At 36.2% G+C, this 20,733-nt stretch overlaps 1 protein-coding gene across 6 annotated transcripts in view; it reads right to left on the bottom strand.

Moving 5' to 3' along the window:
* Positions 1–1,567: 1,567 nt before the first annotated feature.
* LOC128028771 (cell adhesion molecule 2) overlaps positions 1,568–20,733 on the bottom strand; it is a 227,740-nt gene continuing 208,574 nt past the window's right edge. For 2 of the 6 annotated variants that reach the window (XM_052616096.1, XM_052616094.1), the window contains 5 exons: positions 19,579–19,757; positions 14,017–14,043; positions 2,666–2,788; positions 2,441–2,546; positions 1,568–1,977 (listed from right to left, as the gene is read on the bottom strand). In XM_052616096.1, coding sequence (XP_052472056.1) covers positions 1,872–1,977; positions 2,441–2,546; positions 2,666–2,788; positions 14,017–14,043; positions 19,579–19,757 — 541 coding nt within the window. In that variant the 3' untranslated portion in view covers positions 1,568–1,871. Of the gene's footprint in view, positions 2,547–2,665; positions 2,789–14,016; positions 14,044–19,578; positions 19,758–20,733 lie in introns of all 6 variants that reach the window. The other 4 variants (XM_052616098.1, XM_052616095.1, XM_052616099.1 and 1 more) reach the window with 4 other exon arrangements.

A 20,733-nucleotide genomic window follows, 5' to 3' on the forward strand; every position in this document is an offset into this window, starting at 1 on the left:
GTCGGTGTGTTGGTACAGTGGAAAGAAGGACAGGATTTGAAATTTTCGGCAGAAAGCCACTTAAAGTTGGAGACAATAAACAAAGCTTTGAGAGAAGAAGAACCTCCAGATTCTCATGCACTGAGAGCTTCTGGCTCTTGGGGGCAGCATGTAGCCACAACACAAGCCCACTTATTATTATTATTCCATTATTTCAACTCAAGGATCTGATTTACTCACATATTAAGCACCTAAATAATATAATATAATATAAAATATGTTTAATATAATATAATAATACAGTTACATATTTGATTTTATTTCAACATTTGCATATTGCATAATTGTATGAATTATATGTATGTATATGTATGTGTGTGTGTGTGTATATATTTATAATATAAAATATAAAATATTTTTACAAATGTGAAATATGCACATATGTGTGTGTATAGAATATATATATATATATATATATATATATATATATATATATATATATATATATATATATATATATAATGTGTGTGTGTGTGTTTAGTGTTCAGACAGACTTATGTGTTGCATGAAGAAGAAAACACAAATCTGAGTTTGTGCATATTTTACTCAGTAATCTTGAGTTTTTTCTTTTCTTACAGAGGCATAGTTTGAAAAAGTCAGATATTTAATGTAAAAGCAACCTCACACATTTTCCCATACAGCAAGAAAACAATAAAGCAAATCAAGAGCTCTTAGAAAAATGTCTTCATCCTAGTCGATGTTAAAAAGAGTGAAATAAGTGAAATAAAGTATGAACACTGGAAATGTTTCGTAAAAACGTACACCGAAGATCACGCTTCTCCAGAGCTTCAATGTGTGGTCGTATGTTTTGTTGCAAACACAAAGGCAATAATGGTGATTGTTGATCTGACCTTATCATGAACAAACGGTCCTATCTGTTCACAAGCTTAGAAAAAACACTAATAGTAATGTGTTGTGTTTGTCCATCAGATTTACCCAATAAATTAGTATTAATGACAATTATCCCTCGGAACAAACTTAGTATAGAGAGGGTAAAATGGAATCGCACACATGAAGCATAAAACAGAGCAATAAAGAATTCAAATTCAGTTAAATAAACCGCTTACTAAATGCTGAAGTATACACATTATATACATTCCCTGGGTTGGGACAATACAAACTAACAAACAAATATTTACTCCACTAATATAAATGTAAATAATGGGACACTTGAAACAGATATTGTGACATTTGTTTTCTCCTATATATATATATGGGATCCTATAGTTGAACAATATTCCACCAATAATCACTTTAGCAAAGTAATATACAGCATTATTAACAAGGGTCGGTCAGCGAATCGCAATGAAACAGTGCTGAACTTCCATTCAAACGTCGAACAAATGGCTCGATTCACAAAGCAAGAACAAAAATGCATTCACTCCAGTGATAAAAGACAAATTCAATTAGGCTCTTCTTTTCATCCTGAGACTGTCTAAAACCAATGACATTTTACAATGACTTTGTGCTTACGTTTGATACATTTTCAGGTTTGAAATAAACGCTCGGAGGTGGGCGGGGGGGGGGGGGGGGGGGGGGGGGGGGGTATTAACAGTGCAAGGATATACAGACAGGTATGATGGAGATAGAAAATAATCTCGCTTCTAATGGCTACACACCAATTCTCATTTGTGCTTCATCGAGTTCCTGCCACTTTCAATCCGTCGGCTTGTTTGGGTGTATGTACATTACATAATTGTCTGTATCTCTTGGGCACATTCTTTATTACAGGGCGTACTTAAAAAAAAAAAATAAGAAATACCAAAAAAACACCCACTTTCAAAATGGAAAACAACAGACACGCACACACAAACAAAGACAGTACATGATATTTACATTATACATCTCACGTATTCTTGTCTTAAAGCGTAATTATTGGCAAAGCCAAGGTTTTCCGACTTGAGATGAACCACATTTCTTGCCGCTCCCTGGTAATATCTGTAAAAAGGTATATAACAGGCACAAGTGAGGGTAGTTGAGAAATCAGTATTCACTGGGAAATTGAATGAATAAACACAGCAACAAACATGACAGGCACATGTCTGTATATTTTGGCACTTGGCAAATCAAACGGGGGTTATTTTGAAAGGGTGGGATAGGGTTTTCTGGCCTAAATGGACCTGGTGTTACAGTTACAAACTCAACTGATTATTTGTTTTTTTTTATTTTTTGGACGGTTACGATTGGTTTAACCAAAGGCAACATTCTTTTGCAGCTAGTTGCGTGTCAAATTTGGCCTTAAAGAGGTTCGCGAAACGACTCAGACTAGAGTCGAGGAGACAAAGAGGGAGTAAAGCCAGACCAGACTAGTGCTATGAGGGACTATAACGCCTCCTCTGCTGGCTCGCAGTGTTGCCGTGAAAATACTGAACAGAAAAAACAGAGGTGCTAAATGAAGTACTCTTTCTTTTCCTCTGCATGTGCGTGGTTCCCCTCCGCATTGATGATGGCAGTGTCTGCGTCAGGGGCGTCCTCCGCTCCTTTGGCCTCATTGGTTAAGTATGTCCCTGTCCACACAGTCCCACATAGGTCACATAGACACATAAGGTACAACAGTGGACATTTTCAAGCATTTTGCACACTATAGGTTGAGGGGGCGAGAGGAGAGAGGGGAGGGAAGCCGTACCTTTGTGCCTGGCCAGATATCGGCCCAGAACGATGATGAAGCACAGGGTGATGAAGACCACCACGGCCACCACTCCACCGATGAGCGCGTGGTCGGGGCTGGGCTGCATCAGAGCGTTGGGATCTGGAGGAGGAGATGGAGAGCAAGGCATGAGAAGATGCTTTGGATTTGCGCTTTAAACACCAGTGGAACAGTTGCTATAATTAGCCAATTATGGGTCGGTGTGTTAATATAAGAGACGCACAGACTCATTACTTCCCACAGTTAACTTAATACAGTGGTAAGCATCTCAGCTTGAGCAGGAAGTCATTTCATTTCTCAGTTGGTAGCATTCACAGTTTTGCCGATTTGAAACCATTTAGATCTTTCACAACATTGCTTTTGAGAAAAAAATCCTAGCCCTGGTTTACAACTGCTATTAAGATTGAATCACAAGTAGACGATGGAGACACATTCCCGCCACTTTCAACCACTTTCCTGATTTCTGTGAGGGGAGAGTCTATGGGCTTTTTCTGATGTTCTGATAGTGAAATAAGCGATATGCGAAATAAGCTTGCGCAGTTTACATAAGAACATTAAAGAAGACAATGGAAAACCATACGCAGAGCAGCGGTTTTCGTTTCTACTACATATTGTGCTTTTTACATTTTTACCTTCAGACTAGTGCTGCCAAACGATTGAAAAAAATAAATAATTTATCGCACTTATTTTTTTCTTCTGAAATTACTCGCAGTTAATCACACCTAAAATTAACGTTTTTGATATAAGTTTAATGGCATGTTAAAAAAAAATGCTGGCGAGTATCACAGATACCAATACTACTGATGTACCTTATTTATTATTTATTTATTTAATTATTCTTTTTTTCCTATTATTTAACCATTGACAACATACTTTCAACGTTACAGTATAATTGAGAGCTATCCATTTTAACATTACACTTTAAAAAAATAACTTCTAAATTAAGTGAACTTAAAACAATCTTCACATAAACCCATTATAATAAATGTCACATTTAGCTACCTGTGCCCTTCAGCACTAGGAAATATACAAAAATTGTATAAAGTTTTCAAACACTCAGTGATGTATGGACACCCTAGTCTCGCGTAGCCAAACTTTCATTGGCCAAGGCCCACCCAATCACAGTTCGTTTCGTTCACTGTCTTCACTGTTTTCAGGTGTAGAAATGTCGCCGCAATAACAGACCGGTGTGTAGAACTATTGTACGTATTTTAAAGATTATATGCCGTGAACTTTTAATATTTGTCATACTTTTGAAAAACTGTTTAGTTAACGTCTCGCGGAAATCCTGTAGAATTCAACCAATCCGATGACGACTTCAACATTCCTGAAGCGTTTCCACTTTTTTGTCCCATATGCATCAGACGTTTAGCCAACGGTCCGTGGGTGTGACGTCTGGGGCTGAGACTAGAGACTGAAGCAGCAGTTGTAAGTGGGGTTGCCAAATTAGCTCTGCCCCGCTTTAATTGTGTTAAAACGTTTTAATGCATTAAACAAAAAATAAATAAATAATGGCATGCATTAACGTGTTAATTTTTTACACTTCAAATCAAACTTATGAAAGTTTAAATCCCATCTGACTAGCATGCTTCAATAACACTTCCAGTACTGTTTAAGAATTAGGTCAGCAGGCAGAGAGGAGGTGGTCTTTAGTGGCTGTTTGAAAGTGTTAAACCACATGAGCATTTAGACTACAAAAGCAGTCCGTTTGAAGGTGTTTTCGACTACCTCTGGAAGAGGTCGAAAGTGGACAAGCTCAAAACGTTTCAGACCCTATTTACACCCATTTAGCATTGTCTTGTTGTGATCGGAACGACAAAAATGTATTTTAATAACAGGTGTAAACAGGGCCATAGATGCACATCAAAAACAACTTTTTTTGTTTTTTGCAACTTGGATGAAAACATATAGAGACTAATAGAATATCCTCTAGCAACCAACCACAACACCCTATCAACATCCTAAAAAACCTTAACAGCCCTCTAGAAACACCCTAAAGCCTCCCAGAGCTTTGCTGAAGTTTTGCATGTAAAGCACCTTTGTAAATCACGTTTTATTCAGAAAATACATAAATTAAGTTTAAAAAAACAAGACAGGAGAGATAAAAAAGGTATACGTTTTGAAATATATTATAGGTTGTAGGTTAAACAACTCAGTACTTTATGGTTTACTGCTGCTGCTTCATTTCTTTCTATGATCTATAATGCTATTACTGGAACTTCACTGAAAAAAAAAAAAAAAACTTCTGAATCATATTAAGAAAAATTATTAATAATAAATTGTCACAGAAAAAGCTTTTAGAATGCATTTTCTGTAGCAGCTGAATATACAGTGAATATTGTGTCAAGCATTCCATATATATATAATACTGTTTGTGTGTGAGTATGTTTTAAATATTACTGTCATATGCCATCAATGCAGTCAAATCAATGAATTGCAAACTGGTGTTTATGCAGTACCGTATCACAGAAACATCAATTCAAATCCAATGTTCTATACTGATTTTCAATAGGCAGCAGGAGGGAGGAGGGATTTATCATTACAAACGAATGCTGAGCAGCTACCGAAGAACTGTCATATCTCACACAGCCCTGTGAGGACCAAAGTGACTCAATCCTTGTCGATATACAACAAGTTTAAAAACGGCAGGGGTTGCGGCAGGCTGATTTATTTCCTGGGTTTAACTTTGAGTGAGCGAGCGCAGGCTCGGGTGAATTCAGTCGCCTCTGAACTTCTACTGAATAAATCGCTGTCTAGAGTCGTGAATCTTAAGCCTCCACTGCGGATAGCGTAGTAAGCTAGACAAATAGTGCTGCCACTGCCTGCGTCAAATGCGTAGAAGGATTAGTAGACTTGGAACGAACGTTATGTTGTAATTCACTGAAAATTGGGTCCCTTGCATGCTGTTTTATCAGTGAGTTAAAACAGATAAGTAAGATTAGCAAACAAATTATTCAGAGTACGTTTACACCAACATGCTAAAAACGGATATGTTTTTCCTTTGTGTTTATTCGTGTACAGATAACAACTATGCATGCCAGGCCAGTAGTCAGCAGTATCCCTTTGTAAAGAAATACCATGTAGTACACATGTGCATAACATCACCGTTTTCAAAAGTTTTGAGTTTTGCACCCTCCCCATAAAAACGTTTCCATTTCTAGTCGAAAACAGTGTCATGTAAATGCCCCCTTTTATAAACTGGAGGAACTGTTTCATTGAAAAGATCAATCTTAAAAAAATCTGTTCAGGATACTTCTTACAAGAAGATTTTCAATTAATAATGACTTACATTTTGGCTTGTTACTTCACTTTTACTATACTTTGATTTTGTAGGGCTGGGCAATAAAATAATAACATTTTGAGTGGCAATAAAATTTGTGTCGAAAACGTTGATAAGCTCTGGACATTTTTACTCAATATGGATTAATCTAACAGCAGAAATAAATGTGATAACAGCCAGTCAGTGTTTGTTGATAATAGGCTATGTCTGTCGATAATAGGCTAAGCATGTTCTGTGTGTCTCTGTGTAAATGAATGCGGTGGTTTCGTCTGCTACACAAACTCAAACACACGTGACTCAATATCAACTCAATATATGAGGACATGAACACATGAACTTCATCTCCAGAGCTGCTCCGAGAGTCCCTTCACTGCTTTACTCCATTTCATTTGAGAAAAACAACTGTCAAATACACACTGAAACTCAAAGTAACTTAAACTTAAAGACCTTCAGAGCAAACTGTCAAAATAAAAGTCTTGTTTAACTTGAAGAAATTATGACAGAAATCTATCATCACTATTGTATACTAAAATGTAATTAGTAATAATCATAATATTTCTAATGAATATATTAAAACCAATGTATATTTGGTATGTTACAGCTGTACAGTACTATTGTGCAGCATTTGATAAAAAATGCAATGTTTATTGTAAATTATGTTTTAATTTCACTACATATTAAAAGACTGATTCAGTTGTTAAAATGTTAATAATTCATTTAATTAGACACCATTTTTTGAAATGAGTGACACAGAAACAATAAAAAAAAATTATAAATGGAAAACAGAATTTAGGGGAAAATAAAATATATCATGGGGCACCACAGAAGAAAGTGTTTTCCAAAGAAGAAAGTCATTCATTCAGGTTTGGGACAACACAGGGGTGGATAGGAGTTTCAATTTTGCGAACTGTCCCTTTAACCTCGCGTGTTTGACCTGTAGCGATAGTGTCCTGACAGCTTTGGCCTTACGTTGGGCGCCATTTCAGTGCTTCTGCAAGGGTGTAAACTTTAACTATGTGCCTTTATTGCACTTCAAACTTGCTCTCATTAGCTCATAGTGATGAATGGCTCTCGCTTCTGCTGCGCTTGGCAAAGTGACCCTCGGAGATGTGTAGAACAGGGACTTCTGTAGACCCATTTCTAACACGTAAATGAACCCATTTAGTTCAATTAACATTGTGCTTTGTTTTGAGGCAAAAATAAAAGCCCTGTAGAAATTAAGTTCAAAGAATGGTACGTTTTATGGGAGGCTGTTCAGAATGGCGTACGCTAATCTTTTAGAAGATAATGCTATAAACCACTCCAATTTTGACAGCCTTAGGTGTGTTGTATTTGTCACTTTTACACATATACAGTCAGATATCAGATTAGCTATAACTTGCTATGGAGTTAGCAAAGACTATTTAGAATATATGGTCATATAGATTCAGTAGTTAATATTGGTTAATGCATTAATTAGCAGTGAGCAAGATGTTCAAAATATAACTGTTTATTGCTAGTCTAGGTTAGCTCATGTCTGTTAAATACTATTAATAGATACAACTTCGGATTTTAATAATGAATAAATGGCGAAATTAACTGAGATTAATAAATGTTTTTCATTGTTAGTTCATCTCAACTAAAATGTTAGCAAATATACAAAGCTCATACTGTATATAAAGCTAAAAAAAGCAATTTTATTTTATTTTTTTCTACGGTGTTGTGGAGGAATGTGTACCATGAGTACCAAGTGGCGAGGGGTCGGCGCTGTTCGCCAGACACCCGACACCTGCGACCCACCACCGGTCTCGAGTCCCACGTAGGAGATGGAAGGATATAAAACTGGAGCGACGACCGTGAAGGACGAGAGAGGACCAGGCCTGGGCTTTAGTTGCATTTTGGTTTTTATTTCTGCACATCAGTCGTCCGTGAGGGGCTGATGTGCTGAATTGTGTTTATTTTGTAATTAAAGTTTCATTTTGATTGTCTGCCGGTTCCCGCCTCCTTCTTCCGGATGTATATGGGTTTAAGGTTTTATCATTACATTATCACTGCTTGATATCATGACTGTACTTTATACTGTAAATAATCCTGTTTCTATTTTGTCAGACACACTATTTTAAAGACTGACTGAATTATCTAATTTATAAATGTACATCTAATTTTGTGTTCTTTGTCAAAACTTGAGGAATTATGAGGATGTGTACATTTTAATAGGTCTCTAGAATTAAAAGATAAATCATTGTAGTGTTTTTGATGATGTTTTATATTATAACCATCTGGTTAGGTTTGTTCAACTGAATTCAGCTATAGTACAGTAGTTTATTCAACTCCTTATTTACATTTTGTCTAAATGTGCTTGCATTTAGGAAGATTGCTTCAATGCTTTTATCAAAAAATTTGATTTGGGATGAAGAGTCTAAAAGTGAAACACACACACACACACACACATATATATATATTTGAGGTTGTTGCTTTGTCTTTTAAAATGGACTCTTTTAAACTTTCTATTTTTACAATTTAATGCCACCACTGTACTTGGGTTGTAGTATAAACACAAACATGGGCTACAAAATGGGTTTTAGCTTCCAAAAATAATAGCAGGTCTACACAGCAAAGCCATTATTGCTGCAGATGTCTTTCATTTTCTCCTGAATATGCAGTTTGATAATATTGTTCAATTTATGGACTGCATTAAGTGCCTCCAGCTCTATGTGAAAGAGCTGTGTAGCGGTTACTTGATTTCAAGCTGCTCTTCCAATCTTATTTTCCTCATTTAAATGAGCCCCAGGAATTATATAAATGTACAATTTAGAACATATATTGTATTGCTATATTTCTCATTTTGGCGTTGTAGTTGGCTGTTGCTTAGAAATGCAGAGTTTTGCATATCCCTTGATAACAAGGATATTGCTTGTTCATTATGGTATTTTGTGAATGAATAGTTTCAAAGCAGGGAGAAGAATAATGACGTCTGTCTTGTTGTGCAGTATATCATCTTTAATTACAATCTTTAATCTTCACATTCTGAAATTGTGAGCTACTGTAATATCTCCTCTTTTATTCACAGACAGTACGCGGATCACTTTGATTATTCCCATTGAAGATCTTTTAATGTTTATTTTCATAACCGTGTGTGTGGGAATGTATTGTATTTGACCTGGGGTGTCTCGAGCTAGAAAATAAATGACTGTATTTATTTCTAGAGCTTTCTTTGCTAAGAAAGAGAGGCTGATTATTAGATAGGATATATTATTACTGCGATGTCAAACTGAATTTTCAGCATCATTACTCCAGTCTTTAGTGCTACATAATCCTCAGAAATCATATTATATATTATATATTTTTACTGAAAAACATTCTATAAGATGAGCATCTGTAACTAAAGGTGGCAGAACTTAAGCAGAGGGTTCATTCCTTTGAGCAGACATGACAGAATAGAAAACGCTTTGATATCTCCAAACGTATCTAGAAATTCCATCAGAGATCATTAGTCTCATTCAAGGATGGTGACATGTGGCCAACGACGTACGTCATTTCGCTTGAGCGTTAATGAATTCCATTAAGATCTCGCATGTGAAAGGCCGGAGGCACAGAACGGATGTGTTTTATGGCACTCACATACCCAATCAGAAAGTTTTAAATGAACATATGCATCAAAATAAATCACTAGGGAATTAATTAATGTTGACTTATTGCTTTACAATTTGTGGCACAGACTCTAGGACATTATGCATAGAGAAGTGTGTAAAGATACAGGCAGCGCGTTTCATTTAAATGATCATTTGAACGTTTCAGGTTCAAAACAATCTAAGCCCTATTGACAGATTCTGAGGGTTGCTGTTGGTTAAAACAGAATACAGTCTCTCAGTTTGTAAAAACAAGTATAAATTGTGGGTTACAGTAATGCAAGGCTATTATAGTGATGTTTAAAAATGATTTGATCCAGCTTTATGCTTTAAATCATTCTTTAAAAAGGGGTCATATGACGTTGCTAAAAAGAACATTATTTTGTGTATTTGGTGTAATGCAATGTGTTGATGTGGTTTAAGGTTAGAAAAACACATTATTTTCCACATACTGTACATTAGGTTTTCTCCTCTATACCCCACCTTTCTGAAACGCATCGATTTTTACAAAACTCATCGTTCTGAAAAGCGAGGTGTGCTCTGATTGACCAGCTACCCAGTGTGTCGTGATTGGCTGAATACATCAAGCATGTGACAGAAATGTTATGACCCTTACCATACTGTGATGCTGTGTGTCCTGGCGCGACGAGACAAAAACAATTAATACATTAATGTCTTCTTTTGAAAAACCAAAGAAAGTAGTTTAGCTTTAACAACGAAACGGTGTCTACACAACATGGCAGCGGTGGCAACAGTAATACAGTGCGAATCAAAGTTACGCCTTCTTTCTTTGCGTGAACATTTGCGTGAACTAATTTCCCTACATTGTGAGGAAGACATTAGGTGGCGTGTTTAAACGAGCTGTTGTAGGAGGGCATGGACGAGTCTTAACTTTTAAATAGTATATATCTTTGGGTTTGAGACTTTGTGTAGTTTTTGTAACTTTAGGGATCTATTCACGAACAGCTTGAAACACTACAAAGAGAAAGGAAAACTTGGAATCGCATCATATGACCCCTTTACATTCTTAAAAGTTATTAAGCTTTAATTCTTGGTGTACATGCAGCTTTTTGTGCATTAATCATCAACTCACTGACCGATATCATTTTTCTATTGTTATCAGCATCTTGTAACAGATGCTGTTGATAAAGCTTTGAACTGGTAACATGTTCTAAACACAGACGAAAACTGAGATACTGTGTTTACATGCTGTATATATTTGCTATCGTCTCCACACACTCATTTCGCAGCTCATGTCCACTGTAAAAATATGGTGTGGGTGGCAAAAAATATGACTAGGTTTTAAAAACAAATCACAGTTGCTAATTATTAAAAGGGATCTATTTCACATCTTGCTTAGACATAAATGTGTGTTGGCAGTGTGTGTGCACAGCCACCCTATAAAATAAAAATCCACCCACTCCCTGTTTTGTTAATCCCTGTAAGTAAAAAGCAGCGTCTCCCAACTAACTGTTTTCAGCATTGCTGCTAATGTGACGTCACATTAGCCACAGACCTCGCCCACGAAAGAAGACAGACACTGTTGTTTATACACAGAACCGCCCCGAGGGAGTTCACAGCGAGATGAACACAGTCCTCTATTGCTGCACTGATGAGAATGTCTCTCAAACACTTTAAGTTTATTTCTGCGCGAGTCATTTACACCGGACTGCTTTGTGAATGAGGGTCAGTATAAAGCAGTTTTCGCACAAAAGTTTCTCCTGAAGGACAGAGCAGTCCCAACTGTTCGTGATCCAGCTGCACCTCCAGAAGAAGTAAGTATCACTTGTTAGTTTTCCAAATTAGTGATGGCCGATTCGTGAACGAATCGTTCAATTTAACCGGTTCTTCTTAGTGAACCGGTTGAACCAGTTCACCAAATCGAACTGAATCGTTTGAAACGGTTCACGTCTCCAATAAGCATAAATCCACAAATTACTTAAGCTGTTAACTTTTTTAACGTGACTGACACTCCCTCTGAGTCAGAATAAACCAATCTCCTGGGGTAATCCATTTACTCAAACAGTACACTGAATGAAATGCTGTGAAGACCGAACTGAAGATGAACACCGAGCGAACCAGATAACAAACACGCCCACTCCTGGTGCAGTTCTCGTTTTCGAGTCAAGAACCGGTTGCATTGGTTTTCGGATCGTCAGTACACTCAACCGAGAATCGTTTCTGTCGGACGCGTCCGAATTGAGAACCGATGAACTGATGATACTGCGCATGCGCGATTCAGTGTGAAGCCAACTGACTCACAGCATGTCTGAACCGAAGGGATTCTATTGGTGATTGATTCTGATTCTGTACTAGTAATGTTATGAGCGCGGGTATTTTGAGGGCTTGGATGAAGGGCAATCTGGCGAAACGTAAGTTCATTTAATAACAAATACATCGCAATGGATTATGTTTAGTAAGTGGATCATGGTTTCTGCGCTGATGACACCTAATTTATTTACTTTATATCTTCAAGACTTAAATCCTCATATGCACATTATTGCTGTTACTGTATTTAGGTGTTGTTGCAAAATTCAAATGTAAACTTTTCATGATTATGAGGTTTTAACTGACTAAAGTTATGATTACTGACTTTATATATTTGAATGTTTGATAGACGTGACGCCATTACGTCATCGCCAATGATGTCATTACGTCGAGCGTGAAAGAATCGATGAACCGGTTTTTTCAACCGGTTTATTGAATCGAACCGTCCGAAAGAACCGGTTCGCGGAAAAGAATCGTACTTCCCATCACTATTCCAAATTGCCTTTCTGAAAGACCCAGGTATTGCAGGGTTCTTGAGCTCTTGAAGCTCCGCCCTCTTCCCCGGAGCACCAGCTCATTTGCATTTAAAGAGGAAGACATGAAAATGATGCGTTTAGGCTCATACCCTAAAGGTGGCAATTTTACCAAGCTATAAAAAATGATCTGTAAAGTATTTTTAGTTAAAAATTCACATACACACTCTGGGGACATCAGAGACTTATTTTACCTCTTGTGTAAAGAGGCATAATAGGTCCCCTTAAAATCAATTTCCTCATGGGAGAGCAGGCAAAAAAAAAAAAAAAAAAAAACTGACCTAAGATAAATAGTTAGAACACATCAAGGTGGAACATTCAGCACAGAGACCGCAGTGAAAGAGACGATCAAGCTGAAAAATCAATGGTTCACATAAAACAAAACAGGACAGGAACTGCACATACAAAACAAAACATGTTTTTAAAAGGCCATTCCATGCATAGACTGATGACTTATAATAATGTTTTTATGCCAGCGATTCAACAGCAACTGCAACAGTTCTAGTGAGCAAAACAGAAACTAACAGCTTTGTGGTTATGCCTTTCAACTGGTCTACAAGGACACTGAGCTAACTTAAACTTGGTCTTTGTTTCTTAATATTCATTCTGTGTGGCTACGGAGGATAATAAAATAAAAGAGAACTAATGATTAGAGGCAGACTTTGAATAGAGTTTTTTTTCTCTCTTTTTTCTCTCCCAAACATAATGTTTCATCAGAACTTTAAAAGATTAATTTTTTACTTTTGCTCAAATCTTTTCTGGGTCAATGATGTCTTGTGCGACTTATTTTCTTACTTTTTTAAAATAATAACAATAATCATAATAATAAAAACATTTTTTAAAAATTAATTCATATAATAAATGGAATGTAAATTCTTTTTTAATCCTTTTTTTTAACATTTCTGAATTTTTGAATTAATTTTGATTTCTCAATAAGGGTAATATTTAAAAAAATCTCAAAGTGGTATAATCATCCTGTGATGATACAATAATTAAGTAGCATTTAAATAGCATATATTCTAATCCAAAACATGGTTTAGTTGTCAAATATTAACTGGTGGAACCCTAAAAAAAACGTAATAATATTCAAGATTAAAAAATGGCTGCAGATTGTAAAAATTTAGATAGATAATGACAAACTTATACAGAATTTTTTTAAATATTTTTTTATGTATTACTTTTTCTTTCCATCGTAGGTATAAGAAAAAATATTTTAAGATTTACGTGGTTACACCACTTGACATTTGATGCTGAAAATGGCCTAAAAGCTTTTCAAAAATGAATGAAAGTGACACAAATTTGTACAAAATGCTCTTTATTTTATCCTTTTTTCCACTGACTCTTATATAAACCGTATTTCGAACTCTTCCAGACTCTTCCTAACCGTAATAAGATTAATTTCCTTTCACTGATAACAGTCAGTGAGCCAAAGGCTTAAGCATCCCTCATGTGAATGACAGCACCATGGAGCACCATGACATTTCACAAAGATCAGCAGTGCTCCCATGCAAGGCAATGCTATTTCCCAGCTCATGCTATGCAGGAGGTTAATTGGCGTAACCCGGCCCACCACTCCACAAGCCACATTACAGTGCCCTGTCTCGCAATGATGATGTCAGCACACCAGCAAAAAATATTTACCTGTGGTTGTACCTGGGAAATCTTTAGCTGTTGCCATGGACGCAGACAGAAAGGGGCAGTAAGGGAAGACAAAGGTGAGGACTTCACAAGGGGAGAGAAGAAAACTGGCCACAAAACTCAGAACCATTAATGAAGACGCCAACTGACCGCATTAAACTGCAGTCAGAATGATGGAACATGGACGACAAGATGGTTTCAAGTACAAATTCAATGTATGAACATACACATCCTGTAAAACACTGAGCTGAAGTTATTTTTACTATATTAATGCCAGTTTAGTCTTTTGAGTCACTAGCCTCTTTATCTTATGCAGACTGAGAGAACGGCATGACATATTGGGACATTGGTTCTCATTCCCTGTACATACATCTTAATTTGTGCATAAAATCTGTATACAGACTTAAAAAAAAAAAAAAAAAAAAATTTTTTTTTATTTAATGATGACTATCTAATGATTGCCAATTGTGTAAGAAAAGATTTACCTGGTTACACCACTTGACATTTTTTCCCCTTCCTCCCTGCATTTATTTATTTGGAAATGATATATTCCCTTGGATACAGCATTTATTACATTTCAATACTTAATAAATCAATAAATAAATAAATATTGGTTGTCCATTGTAGGTGGAAGAAAGAAAAAAAAAACATTGAGATTTACTTAGTTATACCACTTGAAATAAAAAAAAAAGAAAGAAAGAAAACGATTGAAACGACTGAGACTAACACAAATACAAAAACTCCTGTACATTTCTAAGAACACATGCATTTTAAACATGCCAAATATAAACTCGACCGTTCTACAATGTAACATATATTTCTAACTTCTTTCTAACACAAATAAAAATCTTACTCTGGGTGGCCTTATAATCATGTTAAGATTAAATTTTACTCATAAATATTTCACCTTAAATGCATAGGTTTGATCACATACAATGAAATTGTACGAAGTAGCTTTAGCTTTAGAAAAGCCTGTTATCTCTGTCTGTTTATCAGGTGAACGAATTCGAACTGGTTTCAAGGATGCCGCACAGTGGGTTCTCATTTAGAATACTTAAAAGTCGTTAATATAAGAACAGATTCATGCATCCAAGCAATTATTAGTGAATGAGACCCAATGTTTTAGTGACAACTAGCGACATCTTTGGAGATTTTTAAAGGTACATGATGTCAATGTTGCTTGTTTCCCATGTGCTTGTTTGTCCACAGTGGAGAATTACATCTGCCCTTCGATTTACTGAAACAGAGCAGATGTCTGAATAGAAATGCCTTTTACCGCTCAACTCTTTGACAGACTGACAACAGAATTTCATCTTTAGCTAGCTGTTTTCCCCTCACTGCTAGAGCCAAAAACCTTTTAGTCAAATTTTCACAGTGAGGAAAAAAAGAACATCTGATGTATAAAGGTGGAGGTGATGTAAAGAGGCAGCGAGAGAGATGGAGAAAGTCAGACATGGGAAGAGAGGAAAAGATCAACATTGACGCTGTAGTTCAAACATTGAGTGAGTGTTTCTGCCTCATTTCTGCTGCGGGCTGAGTGGGTTTCTGATCTGGGTGAATCTCACAAACCTGTCAAGATCATGTCCAGGCCGTGTCAAACGAGACACACAGTTATATTCTGGATAAAGAGATTAAGCCTGTTTTTAGTGTTGTTGATGGGGATTTCTCCCCTAGTGGCCGATAATGGTAATACACTACCGTTTAGCATTATTTACAGTAGGTTTATTTTTTTAGAAGTCTCCTATGCTAAGCAAAAACAATAATATTGTGAAATATTATAAGTAAAGTCTTTTTTTTTTCTTTTCAGTATTCTTTGATGGATAAATGTTCAAAAGAACAGCATATTTTGGTAACAGTTTGTAACATATGTTAAATATATTGCAATATTTATGTTTAATTAAAGTATTTGTTGCATATATATATATATTGATTAAAACATTTGGAGTATATTTTCATGTTTTTGCTTTCAAGTGCACTTCGGTATTTAGGGAAAAAATTGCAGATAATATTTATATGTATTTATGCAGATGCTATTTTGTTGTGAAGCATCAATCAATCAATCAATCAATCAATAATTCAATCATATGTTCATTTTGCATCTTGGTTTCTTCCTGTAGCAAGGCATTGTACATTTAGTGTAATTTTGTTTTGTTTTGTTTTCACTTAAAACCTCTTTTCAAGCTTGACCTCATCTAAACATCCAATAAAATTTAAGTAAAAAATAATTTTTATAGCTAGTCTCATTTTGGGACACAATCTATAAGATTTGGCTCACATCTTCAAGTTCCTGACTAACTTGTAATGTTGTTTTCTTTTGATTTTAGGGTAATTTGACCTGAAAATGTTTTGTGCGATTCACCCATCGGCCCTGTTTTACGAATCACCTCGCCCCAAACTATGCATAACAGCTTTATTTACAAGTTGATTTTCTGTTCTTCTTGTTGGCCAAGGATTCGCTTTTGGTTCCCTAATGCTTTACTTCTACATCAGAAATGTGACTGTTTGCTCGTTTCCTCGGCCTGGACTTCAAACGCAGGTTGTTTCGATCAGTCTCTGCGTGGCGTGGGCCTCCTGCACCCTTCGTCCCAAACTGATCACAAATACATAATTAGCTCTTTTAAATAAGACCTAAGACTGGAGAGCAAGAAGTATAAATACAACCCAGCAGTTTCGAGCTATTTGGCAAGGAATTCGTTTAGGGTCAAATTGCCTCACAAGTGCCTCTGGAAGCATTTCATCGCTTGCGCCGGCATCAGGACATGCTTCTGAAAAGACGTCAATTTTACGGATGTTTGCATGCTTTTCCGAGCAAGTAAACAAAACTCTTTTTCATCTGTTCTCATGGTTTTAATTGAGGAGGGGTTGGGAGCGAACACATGCTGATTATAAAAAGCAAGCTAAATATTTTACAGTTCCAAGCAAGCGCTGGATTAAACCCACGAGATGTAGATGCTGACGCTAATTTAAAAGTCAGAGGAGAACTCGGGGCTTGGAGTGGTTAGAGGGAGTCTCATCTGCTCAGACCTACTGCTGGGTACAATTAGACCATACATTACACCTGCAGGAGCGATGTCACAGGTCTCTTACTCAATAACACTCATACTGTATAGGAGCGTGCAGACCAATGCATGGATTTTCACAGCCTCCAGGGCAATCGGATTGGCTATGCTACTGTTTTCTAGTACTGTGTTCTGTTACCTGATGATCCTCGACTGTCTTTCTGTTTTGTGATGGTTGTGCATGAGTCCCTTGTTTGTTCTGAACAGTTAAACTGAGCAGCGTTCTTCAGAAAAATCTTTAAGGTCCTGCAGATTCTTCAGTTTTCCAGCATCTTTGCATATTTTAACCCTTTCCAGCAGTGACTGTATGATTTTGAGATGCATCTTTTCAGACTGAGGACATTCGAGGGACTCAAACACAACTATTAAAAAAGATTGAAACATTCACTGATGCTCCAGAAGGAAACAAGATGCATTAAGAGCTGGGGGTGAAAACTGTTGAACACGATGAAGATGGCCAAATTTGTCTTATTTTGTTGAAATATAATTTTTTTCCATTTAGTTCTGCCCTTCGTAAGCAACAGAAGATACTTGTATGTTTCCTGGTACACAAATTAAGTAAATTTACCTTGATCTTCAAATTCCGAAAGTTTTACTCAGGACAGTACTAAATAAAATATAACATGCATTTAGTATGATATCTCTTATTTTTTTTAAATTACTTGCATTTTCACAGATTCTGCAAAGGGTGCCTAAACTTTCGAGCCCCACTGGATATGGAGGTTTAGTTTTTGTCTTTATGGTGAGTGTAGCGAGTGGAAAGTAGAGGGGAAACCCTGAGAGTGCAAAGTTCTGTGTGTCATATTGATACTACCTAGTCCACCACTCTAATAAATAAACTACATATTGAGCTACCCATGTTGTGAACTGCAAGTTCATTAAGGGATTGACATATATTTTTATTGAAGCCACCAGCCTGCATTATTGCAACTTATTTTTGAAATGATGTTTAACAGTGGAATCTGTGGTGAAAACTATATTTCAAATAATTTTTTTTGTTTTAAATCTAAGTTTGTAATGTTGTGTTTCTTTGTGATTCTTGTGACACTGAATTTATTTAATACACAAGTGTCACAATTTGAGTTGAATTACTGAAATAAATGAACTTTTTTACGACATTCTAATTCATTGAGAAGCACCTGTATAACTTGTAACTACACATTTGCAAATAACGATGAAGTAAAATATATTAACTTTAAATGTGATATGGAATAACACACTACGGTTAAAATCAAGTACTCTACAGTACGTGCTGTAGCATAGTCACAAATAGTGTATTTTATTAAAGCACAACAAAATATTATTAAAATAACGATTTAAAATGTTTCATGTTTCAAATTCCTTATCATACCCCTTTCTAAAACACATAAAACAAAACTGAGTATACATAGCACAGCCCAGTTTGACATCCTACTGAAACAGAATACAAACATTACACAATTTGCCATTCTACTTTGTATTCCCATTCCCATTTCTATCTGTCCTCTGCAAAATAAAGTGTACCTACCAGCAGACACATTAATAAACGGAAATTAAAATGGTAACTGGAGATGAATAGGGAGTGTGTGATTTCAGCTGACATTTATTGCCACTTGGCAGTCGTACCACTAGCAAATTAGGTTCATTCGAGAGCCAAGATAACTCATCCTGAGAGGAAGGGCTTAATAAATATCAGTGGGGTGAAGTCAGACATCTAGATGATCATAATTAACCTGGGGGTCAGGGTTTGATTGGTTAGCATGGCCTGGTTAGTGTTTGCTAATAAATCCTGCAACAAAATGTGTTATTTTCAGTTTATGACTATTCAAAAGTAGTTCACATCTTGCCGATATATCATTATGCTAACAGATAGCTTTCTTGCTTTAGCCTGATTCATCTGTAGAGCTTCTACACTAGTTTTTCTTTTTGTCTTATTGTTAATGTGTCCAAATAAATCTGGGGCAACGGAAAGGCATGGAGAGCTGTGGGCTTGACTTTCAAAAGACATTCGTCCACAAAGGCCCTTCCTGTTGAGACAAATCCTGTGTCCTTGTTTTTAGTACAACAAATGTACCATCCAAATGATTTCTCTCAAAGATTGCTGTTGGGCCCATTAAAAAGCAATGCTACAAATCCGTCTCTGTCCCAAGCGCTCTGAATCTTCCTTTCCAATTATAGCTTGACAAATGTTTTCTGCATTAGCAGCGGAACCTTAATTGTGCGATCTTCTCTTGCTTTACTTCCTGTTTTGGAGAACCAACTTATCATTTCTGGCTCCATCTCACTTTGGTGGCAAATACTGCAGCCACCAGCAGTTTCTACTGTATACCCTCAACGCACAAAACCAATGGTAAACTAGGCCAGGAGGAGTTTATTGAGTGCGTATGTGTGTTTTGATGCAGATTACGATGGATATTAACATAAACTTCCACAAATAAAATAAATAATGAGAACACATGAGAATACAAGAGAATAAACGAATAGATTTATTGCCCTCCAGAGGTTATTCCGACCCAGAAGTACTTACCGTACACATAGAGTGTAAACTCATCCCGGTTGGTGCCGAGGTTGTTGCTGGCCTCACAGCGATATGTGCCGTTGTCTGTTTTGTTCAGTGTTGTTATGATTAGATCTCTACCCTCCACAATCATTCGTTCAACATCAGGAAGCTCACCTCCATCTTTTGTCCACAAAACTGGCTCAGGTCTGAAAACAACAGAGTAGTTTAGCTTGAGGCCTCAGAGATGTACAGGTCAAAAAACTCTGAAAACACTGGTTTGTCTGAACACAAGAATATCAAAATGCTTGTAATGTTGTAAAGGTAAACAAACGTTATTTAATTGTCATGTGCACATATATATTTAGAACAATTATTTTATTTTATTTTTACTGGGACTTTTTAAGCTTTATTTTGCCTTCATTCATGCCACTGCACGAAACTGTGTAATGTAACAAAGGATACACACATTCCCAAAACAATAAGAAAGCTGTTCTTTTATTTATATATTTTATTTAAATACTGAATTTAGGATGCAGTGCCAGAAAATGGACTGCTATTCTAGTTTTATATATTTTTATTTATTTAATTTTTAAGTTTTAATACATTATTTTATTTTTTATTTGTTCGTTTTGTTGAACTCTGACAAGCTACTTTGGGACCCACTTTATATAAAGTGGCCTTAACTACTATGTACTTACATTTTAATTCATAATTTAGTACAATGTACTTATTGTGTACATACATGTTTTTACATTGTGTAATTTATGTAATTACATTTATAATTACACTGTTGACCCATAATTTACACCTTAACCCACCCTTAAACTTACACATACCTCCAATCCTCTCCCCAACCTTATCCCTATCCCACCTCAATAGCAGCAAAAGTGTTTTACAATACAATATGAACACAATAAGTACATTATACTTATTTTTTATGTAAGTATATAGTAGTTAAGGCCACCTAATATAAAGTGGGACCAAAAAAAATCTGTAATCTGTTTAGGGCATAGGTTTAGTAGTCTGGTGGCTGAAAAGATTTGCATCTCATTTTGTTATTTTTTCTGCTGAAGGAACATTTTACGGTTTTGTCCTCTACCTCTGAAAGGGGCAACTGTCTCTAGACGATTATATGACTCACAATATCTCTCCCAAATATCACAATTTGATTTAGTATTATTG

The sequence above is a fragment of the Carassius gibelio genome, chromosome A15 (assembly GCF_023724105.1).
Source record: "Carassius gibelio isolate Cgi1373 ecotype wild population from Czech Republic chromosome A15, carGib1.2-hapl.c, whole genome shotgun sequence".
NCBI classification, from domain to species: domain Eukaryota; kingdom Metazoa; phylum Chordata; class Actinopteri; order Cypriniformes; family Cyprinidae; genus Carassius; species Carassius gibelio.